The 23,498-nt window shown below is 40.2% G+C and overlaps 2 protein-coding genes across 2 annotated transcripts in view; both read right to left on the bottom strand.

The window, feature by feature from the left end:
- SYT9 (synaptotagmin 9) overlaps nucleotides 1-9,284 on the bottom strand; it is a 293,034-nt gene extending 283,750 nt beyond the window's left edge. The window contains exons 1-2 of the mRNA XM_072969414.1: nucleotides 8,078-9,284; nucleotides 7,200-7,264 (exon numbers count right to left, since the gene is read on the bottom strand). The gene's annotated coding sequence lies outside the window, so the exon portion shown is untranslated. The remainder of the gene's footprint in view (nucleotides 1-7,199; nucleotides 7,265-8,077) is intronic.
- A 1,362-nt stretch (nucleotides 9,285-10,646) lies between these two features.
- Nucleotides 10,647-12,073, bottom strand: RBMXL2 (RBMX like 2). Its single transcript, XM_072969412.1, has one exon. The coding sequence runs from the start codon at nucleotides 12,069-12,071 to the stop codon at nucleotides 10,890-10,892; it is 1,182 nt and encodes a 393-aa protein (XP_072825513.1). The 5' UTR covers nucleotides 12,072-12,073; the 3' UTR covers nucleotides 10,647-10,889.
- Nucleotides 12,074-23,498: the final 11,425 nt, after the last annotated feature.

Raw genomic sequence — 23,498 nt, 5'->3', positions numbered from 1 at the left:
GTTACATGGGGAGTATTTACTCCACTGGAAATAATGAAAATAAATAAAGCAGTGTTATTATTGAGGCCATAAAACCCATTTGGTGAAAACTAATCTTCTTAGTTTGTTATTTTAGTATATCAAAACCTTCGTAATATTTATGATTTCCTTGCATCAGGGAAATGGTGCTTCTTCAAAGCTTCTAGAAAGCAATTTTTCAATTCCCTGTTGTGATGTACTTTTGGAATTCTGCTGTCAAAAACATTTCACTGGACATAAAAGAGGAAACACACAACGGCTTTATCAAAACCCCACTTCACTGCAGCCTTTTATTTAGGTTCATTTCTGGTCTTCAATTTTCCTTCTATGCCAAAGCAAAAGCTTGTTTTCCGCTGCTCGTGTGAAGTGCTTTTATTTGTACTCTGATATGTGAGCTGGGTTACAATTTCTAGTTTGTGTCTTTTCTTCCCCACTGGACTGAGAGGTAAATATTCAAAGTTAGAGACTATAATCGGTGTCATATGTCTGCATTTCCACCTTTCAGAAGCTTGCTCAGCCAGAAGAAACACTGAATTCATCTTTACAAAATGAGGGGACGGGAGGCTGAGGACAGCTGCAAACACGACGTGGTTCCCTTCCACAAGCCCCGTGCCATGCGTTCCTCTCCAGTGGGTTGGATCTCTTCTTGGAAATCACTGAGCATCTGAAGAATGGAACTGCATTTCCAGCCTGCCTAAATGGCCAGACTGATTACTATCCCGAGAACATGTTCCCTGAAGTAAATATTATATAAATGGTTCGTTTTCCCAGGTCTCTAATTTCGGTGGAAACACCCATCGTACCAACTGTAGAAGGTTTAGAATCTTACCCAAACACATAATGAGGTCTGGAGAAAAACACATAACAAATGTCCAGACTAAAAGGAAGGCTGTAGCCATACACTGGTACCTGTGGCCTCAATAATGAAATAAAACACAGAAGAAAACAAGAATGTTGTAACAATCTAGTTCTCTGGCACAAATTCAAGACTTGCGACAGAACCCTGTTATGTACCTTGATGTTACTGGGAAAATAAAAGCATATGGTACTATAATGTAATGGAAAAATTAGGACATTTATGAGTTTATAATCTCAAACCAGACGAGAGTCAACAAGTTGCTGCCTGTGAGGTAGCTGGAGGATGCAGGTGAGGGCATGCTTGACCAGGGAATCAAATACTAAGGATTTATCTCAAATTATATCTAGACAATTGCCACCAGAAAGGGGTCAAATGAAGGTAGTGTGTCTCCTAAGATTCTGACAAAGTTGAGCCTGACTCTGCATTTTATATAAAAAAATCACTGTAGGACCTTTAAAAACACACATAATCAATTCCAATTTAAGACTGAGATTTCTTAGTTCAAAACCAAGACTGAACGTGATTGAGGGATAAAATGCTAAGTGTAAAGAAATTAATGATAAAAGTAATTAAGACCAGGCAGTAACCCTCAAATGCCACAACAGCCACCCAAGAGGTCCTCCTGTGCTATCCTTTTATCTTCTCCCTGGGGGAGTGTGAAGTGTGAATTATACAAGGATACTGGGTGAAACTAGGGATTGTGTGAAGCTTCATCTTTGTTAAGTAATCTATATCCTAATTTTTAATACAGTTCTTCTCAATAAACATTTTCTATAATTCTGAAATATGAATGCTTATTAAATAGGGGGAGAATATTCCCCATTTAGTATTTTTTCCTAGAACTGAGTCATTTGGACTGACATCACAGAGACCTGGGCTCTTATGCCCTGGCCTGCCTGGCATAGTGACAGTTTTTCAGGCAGTATAACCTAGGAAGTAAAACCTTGGGCTCTAGGAGGCCACTTAATTGGATTAAAATTATTACTTCACCAAATTTCTATCTCTGTAACCTTGGGCAAATTACTCACTTTCTCTATGCCTCAGTGTCCTCATCTGTAATATGGGTATAAAAAAGGCATCTACTTCATAGGGTTGTTGTGAAGACTAAATGAGATAAATTATCTTAACGCCTACTCAAAGGAATCACTTAGCATCTCTCAATTTTCTATTTTTCAATTTGAAAAATACTAGGCTAAACAGACTAAATAACAGCATAATTTACACCAATATTTTGATATTATCCTAAGTATATAAAACCTTTTTTTAAAAAAACTGTATACTTTCTTTATAGTAATAAGTTCCAATATGAATTTTAGATTTTAAATTTATTTTAAAAAGAAAATACAACTATAGACTATACATTACTTAACAAAGCCCCACAAAATTCCTATTCTCATCCAATTTTTTAGTATCTTTTTAAAACTCACATTTCATGTTTCCTCCATATGACAAGCAGATACAGAGGGGACATTCCTTGTATTGTGTTACATTACATGGCAAAGGTGATGGGATGTCCTGGATCATGGGATATGGGGTCTCCATGCTTATGGAGATGTTATGGAGATGTTATATGAGACTAATGTTCTGGTCTGGTGTCATATGAGAGTCTGCATTAGCAAACTGAAGAGACTCTCCTTCAGGCTTTGAAGAAATAAGCTGCTGCCAGTCCCCAGCTGACAGCCAGCAAGGAAACAGGGACCTCAGTGTTAGAGCTCTCTAATCATATGAAGATGAATTCTGCCAACAGAAGGAATATACATATGTATAAATACATATGATAAATACATTTATTTATTTAAAAGGAAATAAAGTTTTACCTTCATGCAATCAAATGAAGAAATATATAATTTTTGATGCCTCTACTTTGGGGCCTAAAAAATCTTTCCAAACTCAAGATTACATAAAAAACACATCTACATCTTCTTTAAAGCTTTTTGCAGTTTCTATTTTTTATATTTAAAATGTTAATCCACCATTTAAGAAGATGAAAAAAGTTCTGTAGATGGAAGAGAATGATGGCAGCACAACCGTGTGAATGTGCTTCATGCCACTGAATGGTGCGCTTAAAAACATCAAAATGGTAAATTTAACGAGTATTTTACCAAAAATTAAAAAAAAAACTTATCTAAAGAAAAAAAAAAAAGAGGTAATTCACCTGGAACTTATCTTGGACTATAATGACAGGATATATAAATTTTTTTTCCAAACAACCTAGCCAATTAAGCCACCACTACTTATGGAATTACTCTCTTTCCCACCAATTTGCATACTTTCATAGATTTGGATACAATTTTGGCCTTTCCAACTGCATATAATGCTCATTATCTGATTGGATGAAGACTTCCAGTTGCCTCTATTTCATTTTCATTATATCCTGAAGAAAGGCAGCACCCAGCCAGAAGCCACTGGCCCTGGAGCTCAAGGCAGATACAAGGAAGGAAACACGAAGCCACAATCCTTAAGCTTTTGGTGCCCTCTAGTGAGCGGTCTTCCTGGGTTATCCTCTGTTCAGAGTCAGAAAACATTTTCTCCTAGCCAGCTTCTTAATGCACTAGGGCAATTATTTAAATATAAAAAACAAATTAAGCCTCATCATGTACAGGATGGCCCTCTGCCTCCAACCTTCCCCTGCAGTCCATCTGTCAGATGCCAGGGATACAACAGTTAAATATGTTATAAAACAGCTGACATCACCACTCCTATCTTCAGAAGTTTCAATGGCTTCCAATTGGCAATGGAATAACGTACATGTAAATTAGTAGAGAGGGAAATAAAAATCAACAAAGATGAGGAAACCCCCCAAATTCACTACAGATGAAACAAATGGACCTAGCTGTATCTAAAGTGGGTAACATAACACACTACAGAGGAACTTCTTTGTTTCAGGGAAACCTTGAAATTCACATCCTCTGAAAAGCCCTCCTCTAGTCAGAATTCACTTGCTCCCTCAGCACACTGACCACGCCTACCTCATAGCACTCATCTCTCTCCATTTTGCACTCTAGGTAGTTTGATGCGGGACAACCTGTCACCCACCTTAGACCATGAGTGCCTTAAGAGTAAAGACAGTATCTGGTTCACCTCAGACTCAGACAGCCCTGCCACCTTTAAGAATGACTTTCTCTGTTGAAAGTGACCCTGAGATTTTAAAGAGGGTATCAGGGCATATGCAGCTCATTCCAGGGTATTAATCCAGACAATCCATGCCTGTTTCCTAGTTTCTACATTTTACCTGTTCATTTTCTTATTAGTTTGACCTCAAACTGATCTCATATTCTCTGCCTTCCTTATTTGTGGATCCACATTTTGGTATTCCTTATTTCTGCTCTCCTGTTAATCAACTGTAAGGTGTGCCTTTGTAAGTTAATATGTTAGTGATTCATCTGTGTACCTTCACTCATTTGGACAGCTTAAACTTTCAGCAAAAACTATGTTAATGTCAAAAAGACTAGTAATAAAAAAACACAGTCTGTTTACTGACAACTTACTATGTGCTACATGCTTTAATGTATTGTCTCACTTAACTTTCACAGAAATCTAGTTTATTTGTCTTTCACTCCTCAATCATCACTTCCTTAAGGATGCATTCTCTGATGTGCTATACTACACCAAACCTTTATTAAATATAGCATCTCGTAGCACTATGCGTCTCTTTCATAGTGGTTACTGTAGTTAAAATTTTACACTTTTCACCCAAGTCTATCTTCCCTTTTGAACATTAATTCCTTTGAGGATTAATACTATCTACTGTTGTTCACCAGTGTCTTTGTTGCTTAGCTAAGCCATCAGGATTAACTTGTCTAAAACTAATCCCCGGCAGAGTGGCCTCCCACAAAACACTGGCCTTATGCAAAGTTCAATGGAAACTCGTGAAGGTCCACTTTTTAAGGCAATCGATCATGGCCAGCTGCACAGCTTGGACAGAAAAGAGCTAACGCTTCCCCAGTCGTGAAAGCTGATGTAGTAAATTCTGCCACTAGTTCGCCATCATATAGCTCCAATTGCAAGACTTTTACCTCAGCCCCCTAACATCTTAGAAGAGGTGTGAGTCACAGTAACACCTTTGCAGCCCCACTCATATTCTACTGTCTCTGCTTTCTCCCATCCTTGACAGCTGGGCTGGCCAAAAACCTCCAGCAGGGGTCTCAGTGTCCTCTTAACCAGTCTGAAGTAAGGCAGACAGATTTATTATCAAGGCCTCAATTTCTTCAAGCCCCAACCATGAGCAGTGAATGACAAGAGGGTTAAAGCTAAGGTTCTGTCATGACACACTGCGAGTGTACCCTAACCCCTAATTATTCCTGAGTAGAGGCTGCCACTTCCTATACTGTAAAACTCAAAAGCCCCAGAGCCCAAATGTAGGAGTTCTCTCCCAAAGCTGATGTCTAATCCTGGTGAATTTCTGCGCATTCCCCTAGAATGCATCTGGATAACCACCAACTGCTCCCACTCTGTCTCTGTGAATCCTCCTTAATTCAGCAGCCAAGTACACGTGCTGCTGTGCTGTTTGCCTTGCTGGCATGAAGTTAGCAGTGCTTGATATACAGCAGGTACTCCACAAATATCAGCTCAACATTGGATCTAACACGTAAATGGAGGGGTGTACAAACCTCATGAGGTGAGCACTCTTATCTCTATCCTAGAGGTAAGGGAAACAAAGCAGAGAGTGATGAAGTAACCTGACCAGTAACACACAGTTAGTGAATGATGGGTGTAGGATCTGAGTTCCAGTCTACTAGATTTCATGCCATTTATTCTGAATCACTACACTCTACTGCAACCCAGGGACTTCCCTAGGTGCACAGGCCCAGCACGTCAATTGTAAATAACAACAATGGCAGCCACACTTAAAAAAATCTAGGCACTGTGCTAGCTAGTTTATCCATGAGGTGATGTCTAAACCAATTATACCAGAGTGATCATCCTGAACTCTACGAGATTTGAAGGAATCAGGGTTTTCTTTTGTCTTTTGGTCTCTCACTTCTTAAAAACTGAAACACAGCTAATGCACAATATTATGTTAGTTTCAGGTGTACTACACAGTGATTTGACACTTGCATACATTATGAAATGATCACCAAGATAAGTCTAATGGCCATCTGTCCCCTTACAACATTAGTACTATATTACTGACCACACTGTTTATGCTGCATGTTACATCCCTGTGCTTATTTATTTTATTACTGGAGGCTTGTACCTCTTAATTCTCTTAGACTATTTCACCCCTACCCACTCACTTCCCTGAAGGAATCAAGGTCCTGATAATAACATACATCTGCCTCACTTCAGACTAGTTAGGAATGGGACACTGCACCTGCTGATGGAAGTTCTCAGTCACCTTAGCTATCAAGAAGTGGAGACGGCAGAGGCAGCAGAATATAAATCAGGGCTGTAAAGAGTCAAATACATCTCCCAAATTTCAAGGTGGGTGAATATAGTTTGAATAAATACAGTAAAACTCTCACGTTGAACTCTTCTGAAGACTCCTAGTACATAAGCAATTTTTCCAGTCAGTGGCAATGATAAAACTGCAAAGGAAAACCACGCTACTGCTGCGCGTAGAACACTGTGGGACGACCGCTTAATGATCCCCACTCATCCCAGGCACTGTGCTGTGTGCTTTATATGCCTTATCTTACTTCAAACTCTCAAAAATCTTATGAGATGATTGTCGCCATTTGCACATGGGAAAAAAACCAAAGGTCAAAAAAAAATTTTTAAGAAAATTGCCCAGGCCACATAAATAACAGAAATGAGGACTCATACATATGACCAAAAGATTACCTCTCTACTGTAGCAAGGAGCCTCCAAACATTAATGGGGAAGTGAGAGTATTTTTTTCCTAATTTCTTCCCTAAAACTTTCATAACACAGCCTCAGTTTTTTCGTTCTCCTTGAATATTTCAGTAAATATGAGAGTGGAATATACTCCATAGGATCAACATCGCTCTGTAGTTCCTCAAGACTTAGTTTATTTTTGGTACTCGATACCCATGTTCAATGTCACACACAAAATATGTGGACTTAGAATCACCTTGAAAGAGTTCATTGAAAGAAATTGCTTCAGAAACATCATTGCAAACATAGAGATTCTGAGAGGAATTCCCACCACCACTGGATTTCACATCGTACAGCCAAAGCAACACAGTCTGATTCTGTCTGGTAAGTTCATGAATATGCCCCAAAGAGAACGTAGTAACTGTCCCCAGGCAAGGGGAATAGCCCTGAGCTATTCACCTACAGGAAATAAGTCTACCTCCAGCATCTAAGAGAACCCCAGGATTCAAGATGCAATCAGAGATGGAAGACGTTCAGGCCTCACCTGGTGGAGAAATACTCAGCAATGCTGTCAGTTGCCACATGGACAGTTTGGATGCTCCTGGAACCCTGTTTCGGATAGAAGGAATGTGGAGAAGGGGGTCTCAGGAATAGGTTGAGACAAGGACGGAGATAAAAGGATTTGGCTATGAGATGCACATCCCTTAAATTATACCCAGTGAGTAAGTCCTGTGAAACGAGGATAATTCTGTTTCTCATGTAAGTGATCATAAACGAGTTCTCATTTGACTAGCTCTCTTGCATATTTTCCTACAAAGATAGCTCTAATACATTAATTTCCACTAAGGAAATATCTAGTCTGTTATAGATGTACATGAGAAATCCACAGCCTTTGTAAGCTTTGATCTCTTGAGCTCATTTAAGCTTTATTTCCAAATGTTTGCATCTTACTTTTTTAAAAAGTTACTAATAGTTTCCATAGCCATGAGACTACTCTTTAGAAATAACTTTCCTGTTAACCGGGAAAAGGTTTTCATTGCTATTATACTTCAAAAAGAGTATCAAAGGGAAAACTGTATTTTCATCTGAGATATAGTTCAGACATAACAGTTCTATGTTGCAGTTACCGAGAGCTAGCCATGAACACAGTCTAGAATAGGAATGGTCTATGAACCAATGGTCTATGAAGGCATCACCCACAAAGTGAGAACAAAGCCTGTTGCTTAAAATCCATCTCTTTTTAAAAGAGATAAAGCATTACAAATTCAGCTGAAGCCCACACCTCATCCCATCTTCCTCTCTTCCTTACACTAAATATCCTTATTGTTGTGTGCTTTATCCAATCATATTTTTGTTCTTTTTGTTACACCTGTATTTATGCAATTTGCCTTTTTTTCACCCAACAAATATTTTGGTATTTACCTATGTCGGTACATGTGGATCTGGTTGATTCACATTAGCTTCTACATTGAATTTCACTGAATGCACCTCAGTTGATCCACTCCAGCAGGCTGTTTCTACTTTTTAATGTTCAAAGAGTGCTGTAAGGACCAATCTTGTGCATATCTCCTTGTGTACATGTGCAAATTTCTCTAGGTCCTCTCCTTGAAGCAGATTTTCTGGGTCGAAGGTACACACCCTCCAACTTTACCAGGCATTGCCAAAATTACTTTCAAAGTGATTGCCATTTTATACATATATCAGAAAGGTATGAGTTCTTTTGCCCACTTTTTTTTTTGGTGTTTTTTCTTTCTTATTGATTTCTAAGTATTCTTTTGAAAATTATTTCAATGAAAATAAATTCTTCCAATCTATGGTTGATAGTTCACTTTACCAATGTCTTTCATCACACACAAAAATTCTTAATAATGATGTGGAAAACTATTATCATTTTCCTCCTAGGTTTGTACTTTTTATCTTAAAAAGAAACTCTCTACCTCAGTGTGATATATTACTTTATTTTCCTCTAAGTGTTTAAAAATTTTTTCTTCACATTTTTATCTTCAAACCAACTAGAATGTATTTTTGTTTATGCTGTGAGTCAGGGAATCTCATTTTACTGTTTTGCAAAGATAGCCATTAAAAGAAATCCATCCTTTTACCAATGACTTTTAAAGCTGCCAACATAATTTTTCACATACAAGTCAGCTTCTTTCTAGGCTCACTATTTGTGACTACTGGTCTATCTTGGTCGATGTCCCACAGCTTAAATTGCTTGAATTTTCTAGTAAATCTTGATATCAGGTAGTGTTAAGTCCTTTCTAATTCTTTCTCTCTCTTTTTTTTTAATTGCTTTGGCTCTTCTTGCTCTTTATTCCACCATGTAAGTTTTAGGATTAGCTAAACCTCCCATTGGTGTCTTTTTAAAAAATGTTTCTTAATAATTTGTTGGTATTGAAAGGAAGCTATTGATATTTCTTTTTTCAGCTTTGTGGTTGATTGGCCAAATCTTTTATTTAGCATTCCATCGCTGATCAATACAATATATGGTGTTACTGGGAAAGAGAGGAGGGAGCTCTGTGGAAAAAAATCATGTTGTAACTTCATTTGAAGTTGTACTGACTTTCCAAATTAATTTGCTAAGGTTGAGAACAGTTATGATAAAGTCTTCCCAACCATAACATGACAAGTCTCCATTTATTTAGGCTTCTTTTATGTCCTTTAATAATGGTTAATAATTTTTCCATAAAGGTCTTACACATAATTGCTAGAGTAATTCCTGAATTTTTTTTTTGAGCTATTTCTTGCATTTGGTCTTCTCGGCCACTAATGCAGCCTCTCCTGTAAATCACCTACTAATAATTTTGTAAAAGAAATCATATTTTTAGAGTCATGTATGTGCGTTACACTTAAGACTTTCTTTAGGTAATTTTTGTTGTTGTTCAGGTGTTCATCTGTTTCCTCCAGCAGTTTATACACCAAACATGAGTACTAATTTTTTTTTTACCTGATCCTTCTTTCTTTGGTTGTTTTGAGACCCCTGACTCTACAGTTACCTTCCTTTCAGATAAACACGGGGGAGTCCACAGGTGCTGAATGGAAAAGATGTCTCTTGCCCTGAGTTTGGGATGAAGAGAGGAGACTCTCATATCCTTCCTGAGGCACTTTGAAGGAAGCCTCTATGATCTCTGCTCAAGCCCTTCTCCCTACCTTAAGAGTATGGACCACTTAACCCACGTTCTTGCCTTTTGTGGACAGGAAGACCCAGGATGTCATACCAGGCTGAGATCCTTAGATGCTGAAAAGCTCTCAGAATGGATTCTCTGAGTTTCTGAGCTCTAATGATGCTCACTTCTGATTTCTCCACTCCTAAGGGAAGAAGCCCAGTTCTCCACAGAAGCCAGCAGCTGGCTCTAGAGCCAAGGACAAGGAGTTTGGAGTTAGGAATGGAAGCCATTTGATCCCCAAATCCACCATTGATATATTTTTTACTTGTTTCTTAATACTTTTTAGGTGGTGAAAATGAGTGGTATTAATGTTGGAGAGGGGGGAGTTTTGCAGCTTTGCAGTTGGCCAGCCAAATCTTTAATTTAGTATTCCATCCTTATTCAACACACGAATGATATTTTTGGGAGCAAGGGAACAGGAGATTCTGCAGATTTCCAAAGAAAATGGCAAAAGGCAAAATATGGCCAGGATTCTCCATTTGCTTTTTTTAGATCTACTGAAGGAACGGAATTTTCTTTATATATGCATCTGATCTAAGTGGTTTTTGTTGGTATTTCTGTCCGTTGTTTTTTAACATGGGCAACACTAAGATTCAGTTGAAAGACACCCTGAAATCTTATAGGAGTAGCATACACCAATCCCTCCCACTCTCCCCCCAAAATCTGGTTGGTTTGAATGGACAGAATGATCCAATTGTCCACTTTAGGTGGTCAGATGTTTGTAAAAGATCTGAGACCTTTTGGCCTCACTAATCAGGAAAATTTAGAAGGAAGGAAGCCTTTAGGAGACTCTACTTGGAAACACAAGAAGACGAGTACGCAGGTTCAAGTCGTATGCTTTTAAATGAGCTTGTTGAAAGAAACGTTAACAATTCCAAAACGAAATGAAACGAGTTTTAACTTTTTCCTCGCAAAAGCACAAAAAAATGTGGAGAGGAAGTTAACAGGACATTCTTAAAAGGTAAAAACAACTCTTCCTTGTACTAGTCCTCTGGTAGTTACCACAGAACCGGCTCTTCTTTTCGGGCGCTTCTGAGAACGAATTTCGGCCCCAGGTCTGTTCGGGCTCAGTATCGGCTCCGGCCTCCCCCTCTCTCCGAGCGGCTTCCCAGGCGGCCTCCGCCTCGGGGGACCCTGCGGCCCGAACGGCTGTAGGAATCGCGCGGGGGAGGGCAGCCCCTCTCCATGGACGGCGGGAGCCCGCGATCCGCTCGGCCTACCCGGTCGCGGCCCCTCGAGTAGCGCTCGCTCCGGCCACCGGCGTAACCGTCGCGGCCTCCGCCGTAGGCGTCGGGGGAGCAGCCGCGGTACTCGTCGTAGCGGCCGCCGCCGCCGTAGGATGGCGGGGGCCCCCGCGCGGGGGCGGCGCCGCGCGGGTCGCCGTAGCTCTCAAAGGGGTCTCGGTAGGAGCCTCCGCTCGGATGGTCGGCGTAATCGCGGTCGCGGCCCCCGTAGCCGTCTCGGTCGCCATAGCCTCTCGATGGACAGTCGTCCCGGGCGCTGGAGTGGCCGTAGTCGCGGTAGGTGTACTCTCGCGGCGAGGGGGCGAAATCCCGGGGGTCGCGGGCGCTCGGGTAGTCGCGGCTCGAGTAGCCGTCTCGGGGCGAGTAACCCTCCTCCCGGGGGCCCAGGTAGGGGTCCCGGCGCGGGGGCGGCGGCTCCCGGCGCGGCGGGCCTGCGTAGCCGTCTCGCCCCCGCGCGGCCGGGGCCCGCCCGCGCATTCCGCCGCCGCCGCTGCGAGCCGGGCCCGACGGCGCGGCCCTCTTCGGGGGCGGGCCGGCCCTGCGGGGCGGTGGCGGAGGCCCGCGCTTCATGGGCATCGGGGCCCTGGAGGGCCGCAGGTCGAAATCGCCCGCGTAGCTGCCGTCGTCCCCGGGCCCACCCCGGGATGGGGGTCGCCGCGAGCCGCCGCCTCGGGCCCCGCGCAGGCCCCTCGGGCGGCCGCGGCTGCGGGCGGGCAGTAGGCCCCGCCGGCCGCTCTCGAACGCCGGCTTGGTGGCCTGCGCCACCTTGATGGCCTTACCATCCAGGGACTTGCCGTTCATGTCTCTGGCGGCGGCCTTGGCGTCTGCCGGGTTTTCGAAGGTGACGAACGCGAAGCCCCTGGACTTGCTGGTTTCTCGATCCTTCATCAGGAGCACCTCGGTGATGCGGCCATACTTGCCAAACGCGGTCTCGAGGGTTTTCTCGTCGGTTTCGGGGTTGAGCCCGCCGATGAAGAGCTTCCCCGGGCGATCCGCTTCCACCATGTCTGCGGGTCGAGCGGTCAGTGGCAGCGTGAGGCGGAGGCGCGGCACACGTCGTGGCCTTCGAGCCCGCTCCCCGAGGGCGACCCCTACCGGTCGGGCGGCGCGTCGTCGCGTCGTCGCGTCGTCCCCGGAACCGCGGTCGCCGCCCCCGCTGCGCGGGCAGAACGCTCCGGGTTGTGTCCTCTGGGGTCGGGTCCTCGCAGCCTGGCCCGCTCTTGCAGGTTGTGATTGGTTGGTGGTGTCGGGAGGGCAGTCCCACCGTCCAGGAAGGTTCGCGGTTTTGCGGCTTTCTTTCCAGTCATTCGACTTCGACCGATTAACCTACCCTTGGCTTAAGTTCTTCAGTTCACTCCTGAAAGCACAGCTGCAAAATGAGAAGTCGTTAGGTTAAAAAAAAATTCCCCCCCATTGTTCTTCCTGAGAGGAATTTTAATACATTACAATCCAAGTTACCGAAACCACATTCAGACGGAAAAATTAACTGAAAAATGAAATAATGACAATTTAAAAGTTTTAAAATGCAGTTTGTATGTAGTGTATTAAGAATAAGATTTTTTGCATTGCCGAACGGGGAGAGAGAACTTGGTAAGTGTGGAATAGGAAGATGAGGGAGTCATTCTTTGTACCATCTTTCCCTTCTGCATCGTTTTCTTCCATTTTTCAACTTTCAAAAGCCTCATGGTTATGTAGTGTTGGAACTGCCCTTTAAGATAAACATTGAAACAGAAAGTCACTTGAGGGACAAAATAAAGACGAAATGTAAAAGCACTTGGACCCTCTGGAAACAGGCATACCTCAGAAAAACAAAACATTTGGGGGTCATTCAGGCAGATTACACAATTCAGATTTTTTCCTCACGATATTTTCTGAATGGAAATAAGTGTGACGAGTAAATAGGTGAACCATCTTTCCCAGAGATTGTAATGTCTAAAGACACCTTTTTAAAAAACTATCTTTACTCAGTGCTGTTTGTGCATGTATATATTTACTTATGTTATATTGTTTGCTGCAATAACCATATAACATTGAAAAAGGTAGTGAAAGCAGGTGTTTTTACGTTTTGATTTTAATAGCGAATCTTTTAAGGTTTTGAGATTTTTTTGCATGCTTGAATGGAAGTAAAGTTTAAATGCATCAGTTCATGTGATGAACTGCAGTAACAGATTTTTATTATTAAATAATTATTATATTTCTAAGGTAAACTTGTTTGGGATGTATTCATTCTTAATTATATTAACGATTTTTGTTTGCTCATACTTAGAAATTTTACATTTCTGAGCATAAAGGGTATCAGCCAATACTTTTTTCCCCCCATACTGAGTGGAGATTTCTCCTAAATTTCTTCTAGTTTTCAGTCTATTCAGATTTTTAAAAATTTCTTCTTGACTTGGTCTTTGGAAGATATACTTTTTTCTGGGAGTTATCCTTTTTACTTTAACTTTAAATTTTATCAATAGCCATGTCCTGTTTTGCTTTCTCTTTTTTGTGACCAGTGTTACCAGAAGTTGTTTATATTTTCAAAATACAAACCTTTTTCTTTGCTGATCCTCTGTATTTTATTTGCTGCTATTGTCTTTTTTTCCCCTTCTTTCCATATTCTTTTGGTTTAGAATTTGTGTTATTTTTGTTCTAGTTAGGTGAGACACAGTGCATTAAGTTTTAAAAAAAACATTTCTTCTACTTGTATCGAAGTTTAAAATTTATTCTCAATGTACTTACTAGTTAACAGCATGTCCTGAGCTGATACATGGTGTTTTCATTGTTGTTTAGTTCCTAACATTTTCTCATTTTTCGTTTTCTTGACTCACGAAGAATTTTTAAAATTTTCAAACATGTATTTTTGCTTATTCTTTAACTTGCTCTATACGATCCATTCATTGGTGTCTGCTGAGACTTGCTTTGTGACCTAACACACGTGTGTTTGTATGTGTATTTTTTTTTATGTGTGTCTGATGTTCCATAGATGCTTGAGAAGTGTGTTCTCGAAATATTTGGGAAGAATTCTTTCCTTACATAGTGATGGTCAAGTCTTCCTTATCCTAACTTATTTTTTATTTGATAGAGTTGTCACTGAGAACTGTTTTAAAATCGCCTAATTGTGGATTTGTCAATTTCTCTTTATTTTTATGTCCATTTTTGCTTCATGTAATTTAAGATTATACTGTTAGATATGTAAAAATTAAGAATTGCTATGTGAATGCCTTTATTATGTAATGATTCTCATTATTCATAATATTTTTACCTTAATTTGTCCAATATTTATATAGCTCAGTATTTTTCAGATTTTTTTCTGCCAGCTTAGTGTATGCTGTCTGTTAACTATGCCTTTCTTGCCTCTTTTTCCCCATCTTTCTTGCTTTCTCTTGTATCACAGGGTTTGTCTTCATTCATTTCTCTAATAATGCGGACACAGTCTTATGAGTGGGTAAAATAGTCAGTGGTCCCAAGGGTCTGGGACTCCTTGACAAAGGAGGCTCACGCACTGTTGTATCAAAACCAAACCACTGGTGGATTCCTAACTAGAGCTGCAATTAGATTGAGAGAATATAGAAATGTAAGGATTGATAGGATTTAAGTGGAAGTTGGGAATGTTTAAACATCTAATGCTTTACATGATGTGATTGGGTCTGTCTCTTTTACTTGAATGAATTATGTGGATGGACGTTGCATTGTAAAACCCAAGGCATATAAATTCACCTTTCAGGCAATATTAATTGGACATGGTCAATGGGAACAAACAAGATCGCCTGAGCCCACACAGTACAGAATAAAACCTTGAGTGCTGGTATCGAGTGAATTCTCTGTACCATAGACCTATCTGGAATGTATACTGGGGCTAATAGCAGAAGCCTGTGAACGCCCCACAGAACTGACTGGAGAATTTCTATTTGAGGGGCAGTTACTAGCTTGCTATTGGACACTGTCCCTATGACTGAAGGACATAAAATAATCTTATCACCTCATACCCATTAGTATGGTTACTATCAAAAAAAGAAAGGAAGAAAGAAAGACCAGAAAAACAAATGTTGGGCAGGATGTGGAGAAATTGGAACACTTGTGCATTATTGGTGGGAATGTAAAATGGTGCAGCTACTATGGGAAACAGCATGGTGGTTCTTCAAAAAAATAAAAATAGAATTACCATATGATTCAGCAATCTACTTTTGGGTATATCTACAAAAGAATTGAGTCTCAGATATTTTACATCCGTGTTCATAGCAGCACTACGTACAATAGCCAAGACATGGAAGCAATTTAAATGTCCATAGATGATTGGATAAAGAAGTTGTGAGATACAAACGTATACACACACATATTTATCATACATATTTATATGCCATTTGCAGCAACATGTATGGACCTAGAGATTATCATATAAGTAAAGTAAATCAGAAAGACAAATACATCACTTACATGTGGAATCTAAAACAATGATACAAATGAACTTATTTACAAAAATAGAAAGAGACATAGAAAACAAACTTATGGGTACTAAAGGGGAAGGGAGAACATAAATTAGGAGTTTGAGATTAGATACAAACTAGAATAGACAAACAACAGGTCCTACTGTACAGCACAGGGAACTACATTCAATAGCTTGTAATAACCTATAATGAAAAAGAGTATGTATCTATATATGTATAACTAAATCACTTGTTGTACATCAGATATTAACACAGCATTTAAATCAACTATACTTCAGTTCTAAAAAAGAACCATTACAGTACGTATTGCACTAATTTGCATCACCAGGTGACATTTCTTCAGACCAAGGAACATCCTTTACAGCCCCTATTGTGAAGAGATGGACAGAGAGCTCTCCTGCTTAGAGTAATAGTTCGGTAGAGAGTTGGAATGGACAGTTAAAACATCGGTTGTCCAAAGGGCTAGATATAGTCACGAAGGGCTGGCTTGCACATCTTCATGAGTGTGCACACACACACACACAAGTCGGGCTAAGGAGTGTCCTCACTAGAGTCCTTGTCTTTTTACTGGTGGATCTGGGATGGAGGAGGATGCTAGTAAGACTATGCAGTTTTTCCCACAGGGGGGATGACTGATAACTATAATTTTTTCTTTCTTTCCCACATCACCTCACCTTTCTTTTTCTTACATGTGATGAAATATGTATCTATCATTCATTTCTTACAATGATTTATATAGCAAGTGCCCACTTTGGAGAAATTCATTTCTGGCCCTTTTTAGGGAAGTGACTTCACAGATTGGGACACTGGTGATTATTATGAGTCGTGAAACTGACCAAGCAGCAAAGATCTGGGAACTACAAGAGAAAGGAGAACCCAGGACAGCAAGTAACGAGAGCAGTCGCAGCCTCAAAGCTCTGTCTGGGGTTCTGCTTTCTCTGGTATGGAGACCAGGGTTGGGGTCGCCTCCTTTCCAGGCATGCCCACGCTCCTACCTGGCGCCCTAAGCCGAGTTCTGACTGCACCTGTCTTAGGGACAAAGACCGGCACCCACTGAGAAGCCAGCCCGGCCAGTGGTGCCCGCCCCTCCCCACCTACAGCTAGCGCCAACCTGCTCCCGCGGGGTGGCTAAAGCCTGCTGAGCTCCTTTCCTCAACTACCTAGGATCCAGGGACACCCACTGGATGTGGAGGCTGCGATTCCAGAAGCCTCCGGAGAGCTGGCTGTTCCTGGAGCAGTCTTCCAAACTGTGGGAGTCAGTGGGTTTTCCTGTGCTAAAAAGATCACCTGCTTCATTGAGTTGCTGGGAAGCTGGAAAGTAATGCAGATGTTCCCAGGAGGAGTAGGATATTTTTGCTTTCATTCATTTATTGAGAAATCTGTGTTAGTGGTAGGAAGGAAACACGGTGGTGCTTCGTTAGGAAATGGGGAGAAGGTGCTGGTACTTAGAGTGCTCAGCGTTGGGGAGGAGGTGATAGTGAAACTGCAGTCTGTAGATGATCCAGAGCCGGCTCTGTGAAAAGTGGAAGAGCAGAGCAGGTAGTGAGCACCTGCTCTATGGCAGGCACTGTACTAGGTGAAGGAGATTCTGAAGGTGATGACAAATAGTAAAGGGGGCTGTTAAACGACTAATCACATCTGAAAGACAAAAGTACTAACATGTGAGCTCATAGTCTTTCTTCCCCCTGTTGCTATAAAGGAACCCATTAGTTTTCACCCTGTCCTCTGTTCTTAAAGAAGTATCAATATTTGCTGGGAGAAGATTTGTGATGATAAAGTAATGAAGACTAAGGCAGGAAGAGAAAAATATTACAGAGGGAACAATATATGCAAAGGAAAACAGACACAATGATAAGCTAATCAGTGTTTTTCTATTTGAAAGTACTGTTGTCGACCTGGAGACTGGCATGCTAAGTAAGCCAGAAAGAGAAAGAAAAATACTATATGATATCACTCATATGTGGAATCTAAAAATAAAGACACAAATGAACTTATTTACAAAACACAGACAGACTCACAGACACAGAAAATAAGCTTATGGTTACCAGGGGGAAACAGAGAGGGTGGGGAGGGATAAATTGGGAGTTCAGGATTTGCAGATACTAACTACTATATATAAAATAGATAAACAAAAATAGCATAGCACGGGGAATTATATTCAATAGCTTGTAATAACCTATCATGAAAAAGAATATGTATAAAGGTTTACACTGTGTTTAGGGGTCAAAAGATGAGGCTGAATGTAAGCATTAGAGGTGGAAGGAGGGGAAAAACAGACGAGCATTTTTTGTGTGTTTTGTTTTTAAAGAAAATTACATTGAAAGTGGTGTGGAAAATACAGTAGAATTCAGTAAGAGAAGCCAGGAGACCAGACAGGAAATGATGATTTAAAGAAGCTGTAGTAGGAGACTGAAAAGAAGTCTTTTCAACCTAGTTTTTCATTATAATTTTCTCTTGCATCCTATGTTGTATTGATAATAGAAGGTATGATACGTGTTTTTTCCCACACCACTAAGCAATTAACTCCATTCTCCTCAGATGAGACCAGCTGTCGCACAGATTTAACTCAGTTCCGACACTGTCTGCCTGGAGACAGCATCGGATCCTGTAGGTTAAGGCGCTCCCACTTCAGATGCTAGTCACAAGTCCAAGTTGTTAACTGTGCATCTGATCAACTGACTATAAATCTGAGGTTTCCAAGACCCCCTCCTGAGGTTCAATTAATTTGCTTGAGCGGCTCACAGAACTCAGGAAGGTAGTTTACTTTACTTACTAGATTACCGATTTATTACAAATGACAATAAAGGATACGAATGAACAGCCAGACGAAGAGATACATATGGCAACGTCCTGAACAGCAAGAGCTTCTGTCCCCAAGGAGTTTGGAGCCTGGCAGGTGGATATGTTCTGGTTACCATTCTGGAAGCTCTCCAGACCCCTCTGTTTGGGTTTTAATGGAGGCCGCAGCACACAGGCATGATTGATTAAATCACGGGCCATTGGTGATTGACTCAACCTCCAGCTGCACCCCATCCCTGGTGTTAGGAGGTATGACTGAAGGTTCCAACTCTTTAATTGGTTGGTTTCCCTGGTAACCAGCCCTCCATCCTTAAGGGATTTCCAACAGTCACCGCAGTAACATTAACTCAAGTGTGGTTGAGAGGGGGTTGTTATGAATTACCCATTTCACCTGTATGGCTCTGAAGCAATTTCAGAAACTGAGGACAAAATTAAAATATTAGAACAAAAGATGCTACCATTGCTCTTATTAGGAAATCCCAAGGGTTTTGGTGCAGTAAGCCAGGAACAAAATTTATTTTATTATAAATCACAACACCCTAGGAAGGTATAGACAGTGTTCTTCAGACCATCTCCCTCCTCCTTCAACCCAAAGTTCACTTTCTCCTGGGCTAAGAATCAAGAAAGTTAGTGAGACATATTTTTTTAGCCTCCATTGTATAGATAATTGAAGTATGAAAATACGAAATATTTGCCAATGTTACAGAACTTGTAACTGATAGTAAAAGGACTAAATCCCAAATCCTTTGATTCCAGATTCACTTGATGTGTGAAACATCACCTGATGCCAGTAGAAACCCTCAGTTGTGACAACCAACAATAATCTTGGTGGCCACATCGCCAACAGAGATCTACTTGTTCTAAGAGGTGAGCACTGTTAAGAAAAATTATCCAAAACAAAATTAGGCAAAAGGTATTACTGGTGTTACTAAGTGTCCTTTTAACTGTAGTTTGAGGCATTGTCTAGCAGACTTGGGGTTGTCTGATTTCCTATGGGTGTGTCTCTTTATGTTCAATTAGCTAAACAAGGAGGCCGTTAGACTGAGGTGGTTCTAAAACTTTAGTATTACCTTGCTACTAAGCAAACCAAAAGGTTATAAATGCCTCAAGGTTAAGAAATCGAAACCTAAGGACAACCAATTACAGCCAGCTAGGCTTTTCCAAATAAGGAAAATACTTCAGCTTTGGCCAATCAAGTAATTTCCTTGCTTTGCTTTTTGCATCTTCTCTGTTAAAGTCTTTCCCCTAGCTCCTGTCGGGTGGAGTGCGCCTAACCATTTCTGGTTTGGCATTCCCCTATTTAAATAGTTTTTTGTTTAAATAAACTCTTAAAATTTTTGATGTGCCTCATTTTATCTTTTAACAGTTCTCCGACTTTTAGTTCTATTGATCAGAACATTCACAACTTTGTAAGGGTAAAGGTTATCTTGTAGAAACCTAATAGCAGTGCAAATAATTCTTACCAGTGTAAATTTTCTCTATATGGTTGAAAAGATAATCCCAAAGGTTATCATTTATTGCCTAGTAGCACATTAATCAGTTTTGTATCTACCTTGCTATGTTATTCTAACTTCTAAAAATGCCTTTCATGATGGATATATAAACTCTTGTTCCTCAAATGCTTTGTAAATTAGCATCTCACTAGCTCCCTTACTAATGAATTGATATTCTTTCACAAGAATTCACTCTGCATCTCTATAAGAGTCATGATTTAAAATCTTTGAAAATTATTTTACTGCTTCACTGGATCTACAATGGACCAGTTAGTCTTTGGAAAACATTTTAAACCAAAGCAGGGGAATAAAAGAGATCTTTTCTCCTTGGTTGCCAAGCTGAAAGCATGTGATCTCCAAGCTGCCTGTAACATGTTTCTACCACATTTACTCAATACCATAGCCTCAAAATATCTAAAGGAAAATTTTAAAGAACTATACAAATAGGAAATCTGTCCATCCTATTAAAAGATTTAAAGAAAATGATCTTAATAATTTATAGACTGAGAAAATTAGTACAGGAAAATTTGAACTGCATCATTAAAAACCTTGACTTAACGGCTACATATACACATACACATTTTCACTCATGGGAAAATGCATATTATTTTCAAGTACACATAGAAAGTTGATTATATATGAGGCCAGAAATTCTATTTTAACTAATTTCAAAAATGATTTTCATACAGAACACATTATCTGAACTCTGTTACATTAAAAACCAACAGCAAGATGATAACTTTTAAAATGCCTGTTTGGAAATTTATAAGCATGCTTCTTTGTGACATATGGGTCACAGAAAAAAAATTGTGTAAATCAGAAAATATTTGGACCTGAATGTTAGTGAAAATACTCCATATTCTGGATGAATTTGGAGGGTATTATGCTTAGTGAAAAAAGTCAAACAAACACTGTATGATACCACGTATATGTGGAGTCTAAAAAGTAAAACAAACTAGTGAATGTAACGAAAAAGAAAGAGACTCAGATAAATAGAGAAAGAACAAACTAATGATTACCAGTGGGAAGGAGCAAAATAGGCGTAGGAGATTAAGAAGTACAAGCTACTATATATAAAATAAGTAAGCTACAGGGATATATTGTACAGCACAGGGAATATAGCCAACATTTTATAATAACTATGAACAGAATATGTTTAAAAATTTTGAATCACTATGTTGTATACTTGAAACTTATATAATATTGTAAATCAGTTATACCTCAAAAAAAAAAAGACTCCATGTTCAAAGCATGAGAATTCAGCTAAAATGTAAATAAGAAGGGAATTAAAACCTTAATGCTTACAATAAAAGGCTGGAAATCAATAAGGTAAGACTCTAACTTGAGAAGTTAGCATACTGACAAAACAAATTCAAAGATAACAGAAAATATGAAACAAGAATTTACAAAATAAGCTTATAAAAAAGAAAAAAGACAAAATATAAAGAATCAACAAAGCTAATGTTTGATTCTTTGACTATCCTCTTTGACTCCTTAACTACACCATTTAAAATTACAGACCATCCCTAACACAGAGCTGTGTTTAGGATAAGGGGAATGGTTTGCCTGATGCATGAAATTTAAGGAGATGCCAAAAACCAAGCAAAGAACCTCAGTAGGGGAGGAGGGTATAGCCTAAATGGTAGAGTGTATACTTGGCATGCACAGGGTCCTGGGTTCAATCCCCAATTACTCCTCTAAATAATAAATATATAAATAAGTAAACCTAATTACCTCCCCCACCAAAAACAACAACAACAAAACAAACAAAAAAGAACCTCAGTAATCAAGATAAATAACATTTTAGGGGAATATTTTTAAAAATCAAAATTAATGCAAAAACATCCATGGTAACCAAATATTAAAAATTTAAAGAAAGACAGTGTCTGACCCTGTACTTGAAACCCTGAGAATAAATGCCTCACTTGCCACACCCTAATCCTGGCCCATAGGTTCCCTGACAGCAGTGATACCAGGCATGTTTTCAACATTTAAATGGCGGTGCTTCTAGTGTACTGTTGTCAGCACAAGGGAGACAGTCCTTGTCGTGCTACAGAAGTAGTTGACAATATAAAGGGGATTCCTTGGTCTTTCTCCACCAAGTAGCTAATGTTGTAAATTATAACATTCCTCCTAGTACTTGTCCTCTCTTGCACTTGTTATAAATCATAATAGTCATGGTATATTTTAATTAATTGTTAGAATTAATTTTCAAATACATTTGGCCTTTGCATATATATTCATAAGCAATATTCAGCTTTCTCTTTAGTGCTACCTTTGTAAGTTCTATCATCAAAGTTCTCACTTTATAAAATGAAATGAGAAAGTTATCTTCCTCTGTTATCTTCAGTGCTCTGAAATTGGGTTTAAAAAACAAAAGAATTTTCTTTTATCTGAAAATTTGGTAAAAAAAAATCATCTTGATGAGAAGCATTTATCAACACCTTGGCTGGAGTTTTACCTGGGCAGCTTGGAAATCCCACTGTCTTTGAAAGATAAGATGCTCACTGCAGCCCAAAGCTGCTGTGGGAAAGGAACACCCCTTCTCTGACATGTACTTCCTTTTCTGTGTTTGTTACAACAGCCCGAGGCTAGCTTTCTCTAACCAGCATGATTGTCATCACAGGGAGTCAACCTCAATACTGACTCCTCTCTAGGTATCATCTCTGCCAGATGTCAGCGTATCACTGTTCTGTGCAGCTATCAGCTCCAGTTACATTACCTGCAAGTTGTCCCATGATTGCCATCTGTCCCTTTCTAACTGCCTTGGTTCACTCTTGTCTCCAGCCCTGCTACAGTCACCCAGGAGCTGTTATCCCAGCTAAGAGGCTTTCTTATCCCCTAGAGACAGGGAGAAAAAATTGGTAAGAGTTGGTGGTGGACTAAGGAATGCCACAAATTCTTTGACACTATTGCCATCAACAAGTGATGGCCCTTGAATCTGGGGTGGCCTGGATAGTTCTGACCAAGGAAGTGAAAGAAAATGACCTTATGCCAGTTCTGGGCCTAGCTTTTAAGAGAATTGGCAACTTCCACTTGACTTTTTCAAGCCCTGAATCTCTAACAAAGTAGTCCTTCCTCCCTACTGGAGAGGCCCTAAGCCTAGAGGGAAGAGGGGCCCAGCCCAGCTCAGCCTGCCAGTCACCCATCCTGTCCAAGGCACCAGGCATGTGACTAAAGTCATCCTCAGGCTTCTAAAGCAACCCGGCTGTCAGCTGAACACCACCAAGGGACACCGGGGGATGTCCTGTGGAGCGTAAGAAATGCTTAGCTGAGCCCCTTCTGGTTCTAATCCATCACGTCATGAAATATAACAAAGTGACTCATGTTTTAAGCCACTATGTTTTGGAATAGTTTGTTATATAGCGATAAATAACCAAAACATTCCTTCCCAGAAAATGTCATTGTGCCGTGTTTCTGCCAAATGGAAGAATCCGTTTTTAAGCTCCAACCCCAATAACCTTTATATCTCCTTGTATCTTCACAATCAGCTATGGAAAAGATTGATTGCAGAAGTGGACTCCTGTTTCTACTGAGATTAGTGAGTCTTAAATATTAATGTGTCAAAGAATTGCCTGGAAAATTATCAAAAATGCCTGTTTCTAGGGCCCTCACCCAGATACCTTGATTCAGTAAGTCTGGTGTGGGGCTTAGGAATTGCCATTTTAAAAAAACACCCAAGTGATTTTGACCTGAGTGGCCCCAAGCAC

Source organism: Vicugna pacos, chromosome 10 (assembly GCF_048564905.1).
Source record: "Vicugna pacos chromosome 10, VicPac4, whole genome shotgun sequence".
Taxonomy (NCBI): domain Eukaryota; kingdom Metazoa; phylum Chordata; class Mammalia; order Artiodactyla; family Camelidae; genus Vicugna; species Vicugna pacos.
The sequence above is the reverse complement of the archived record's forward strand: the minus strand, read 5'-3'. Positions and strand labels throughout refer to the sequence as shown.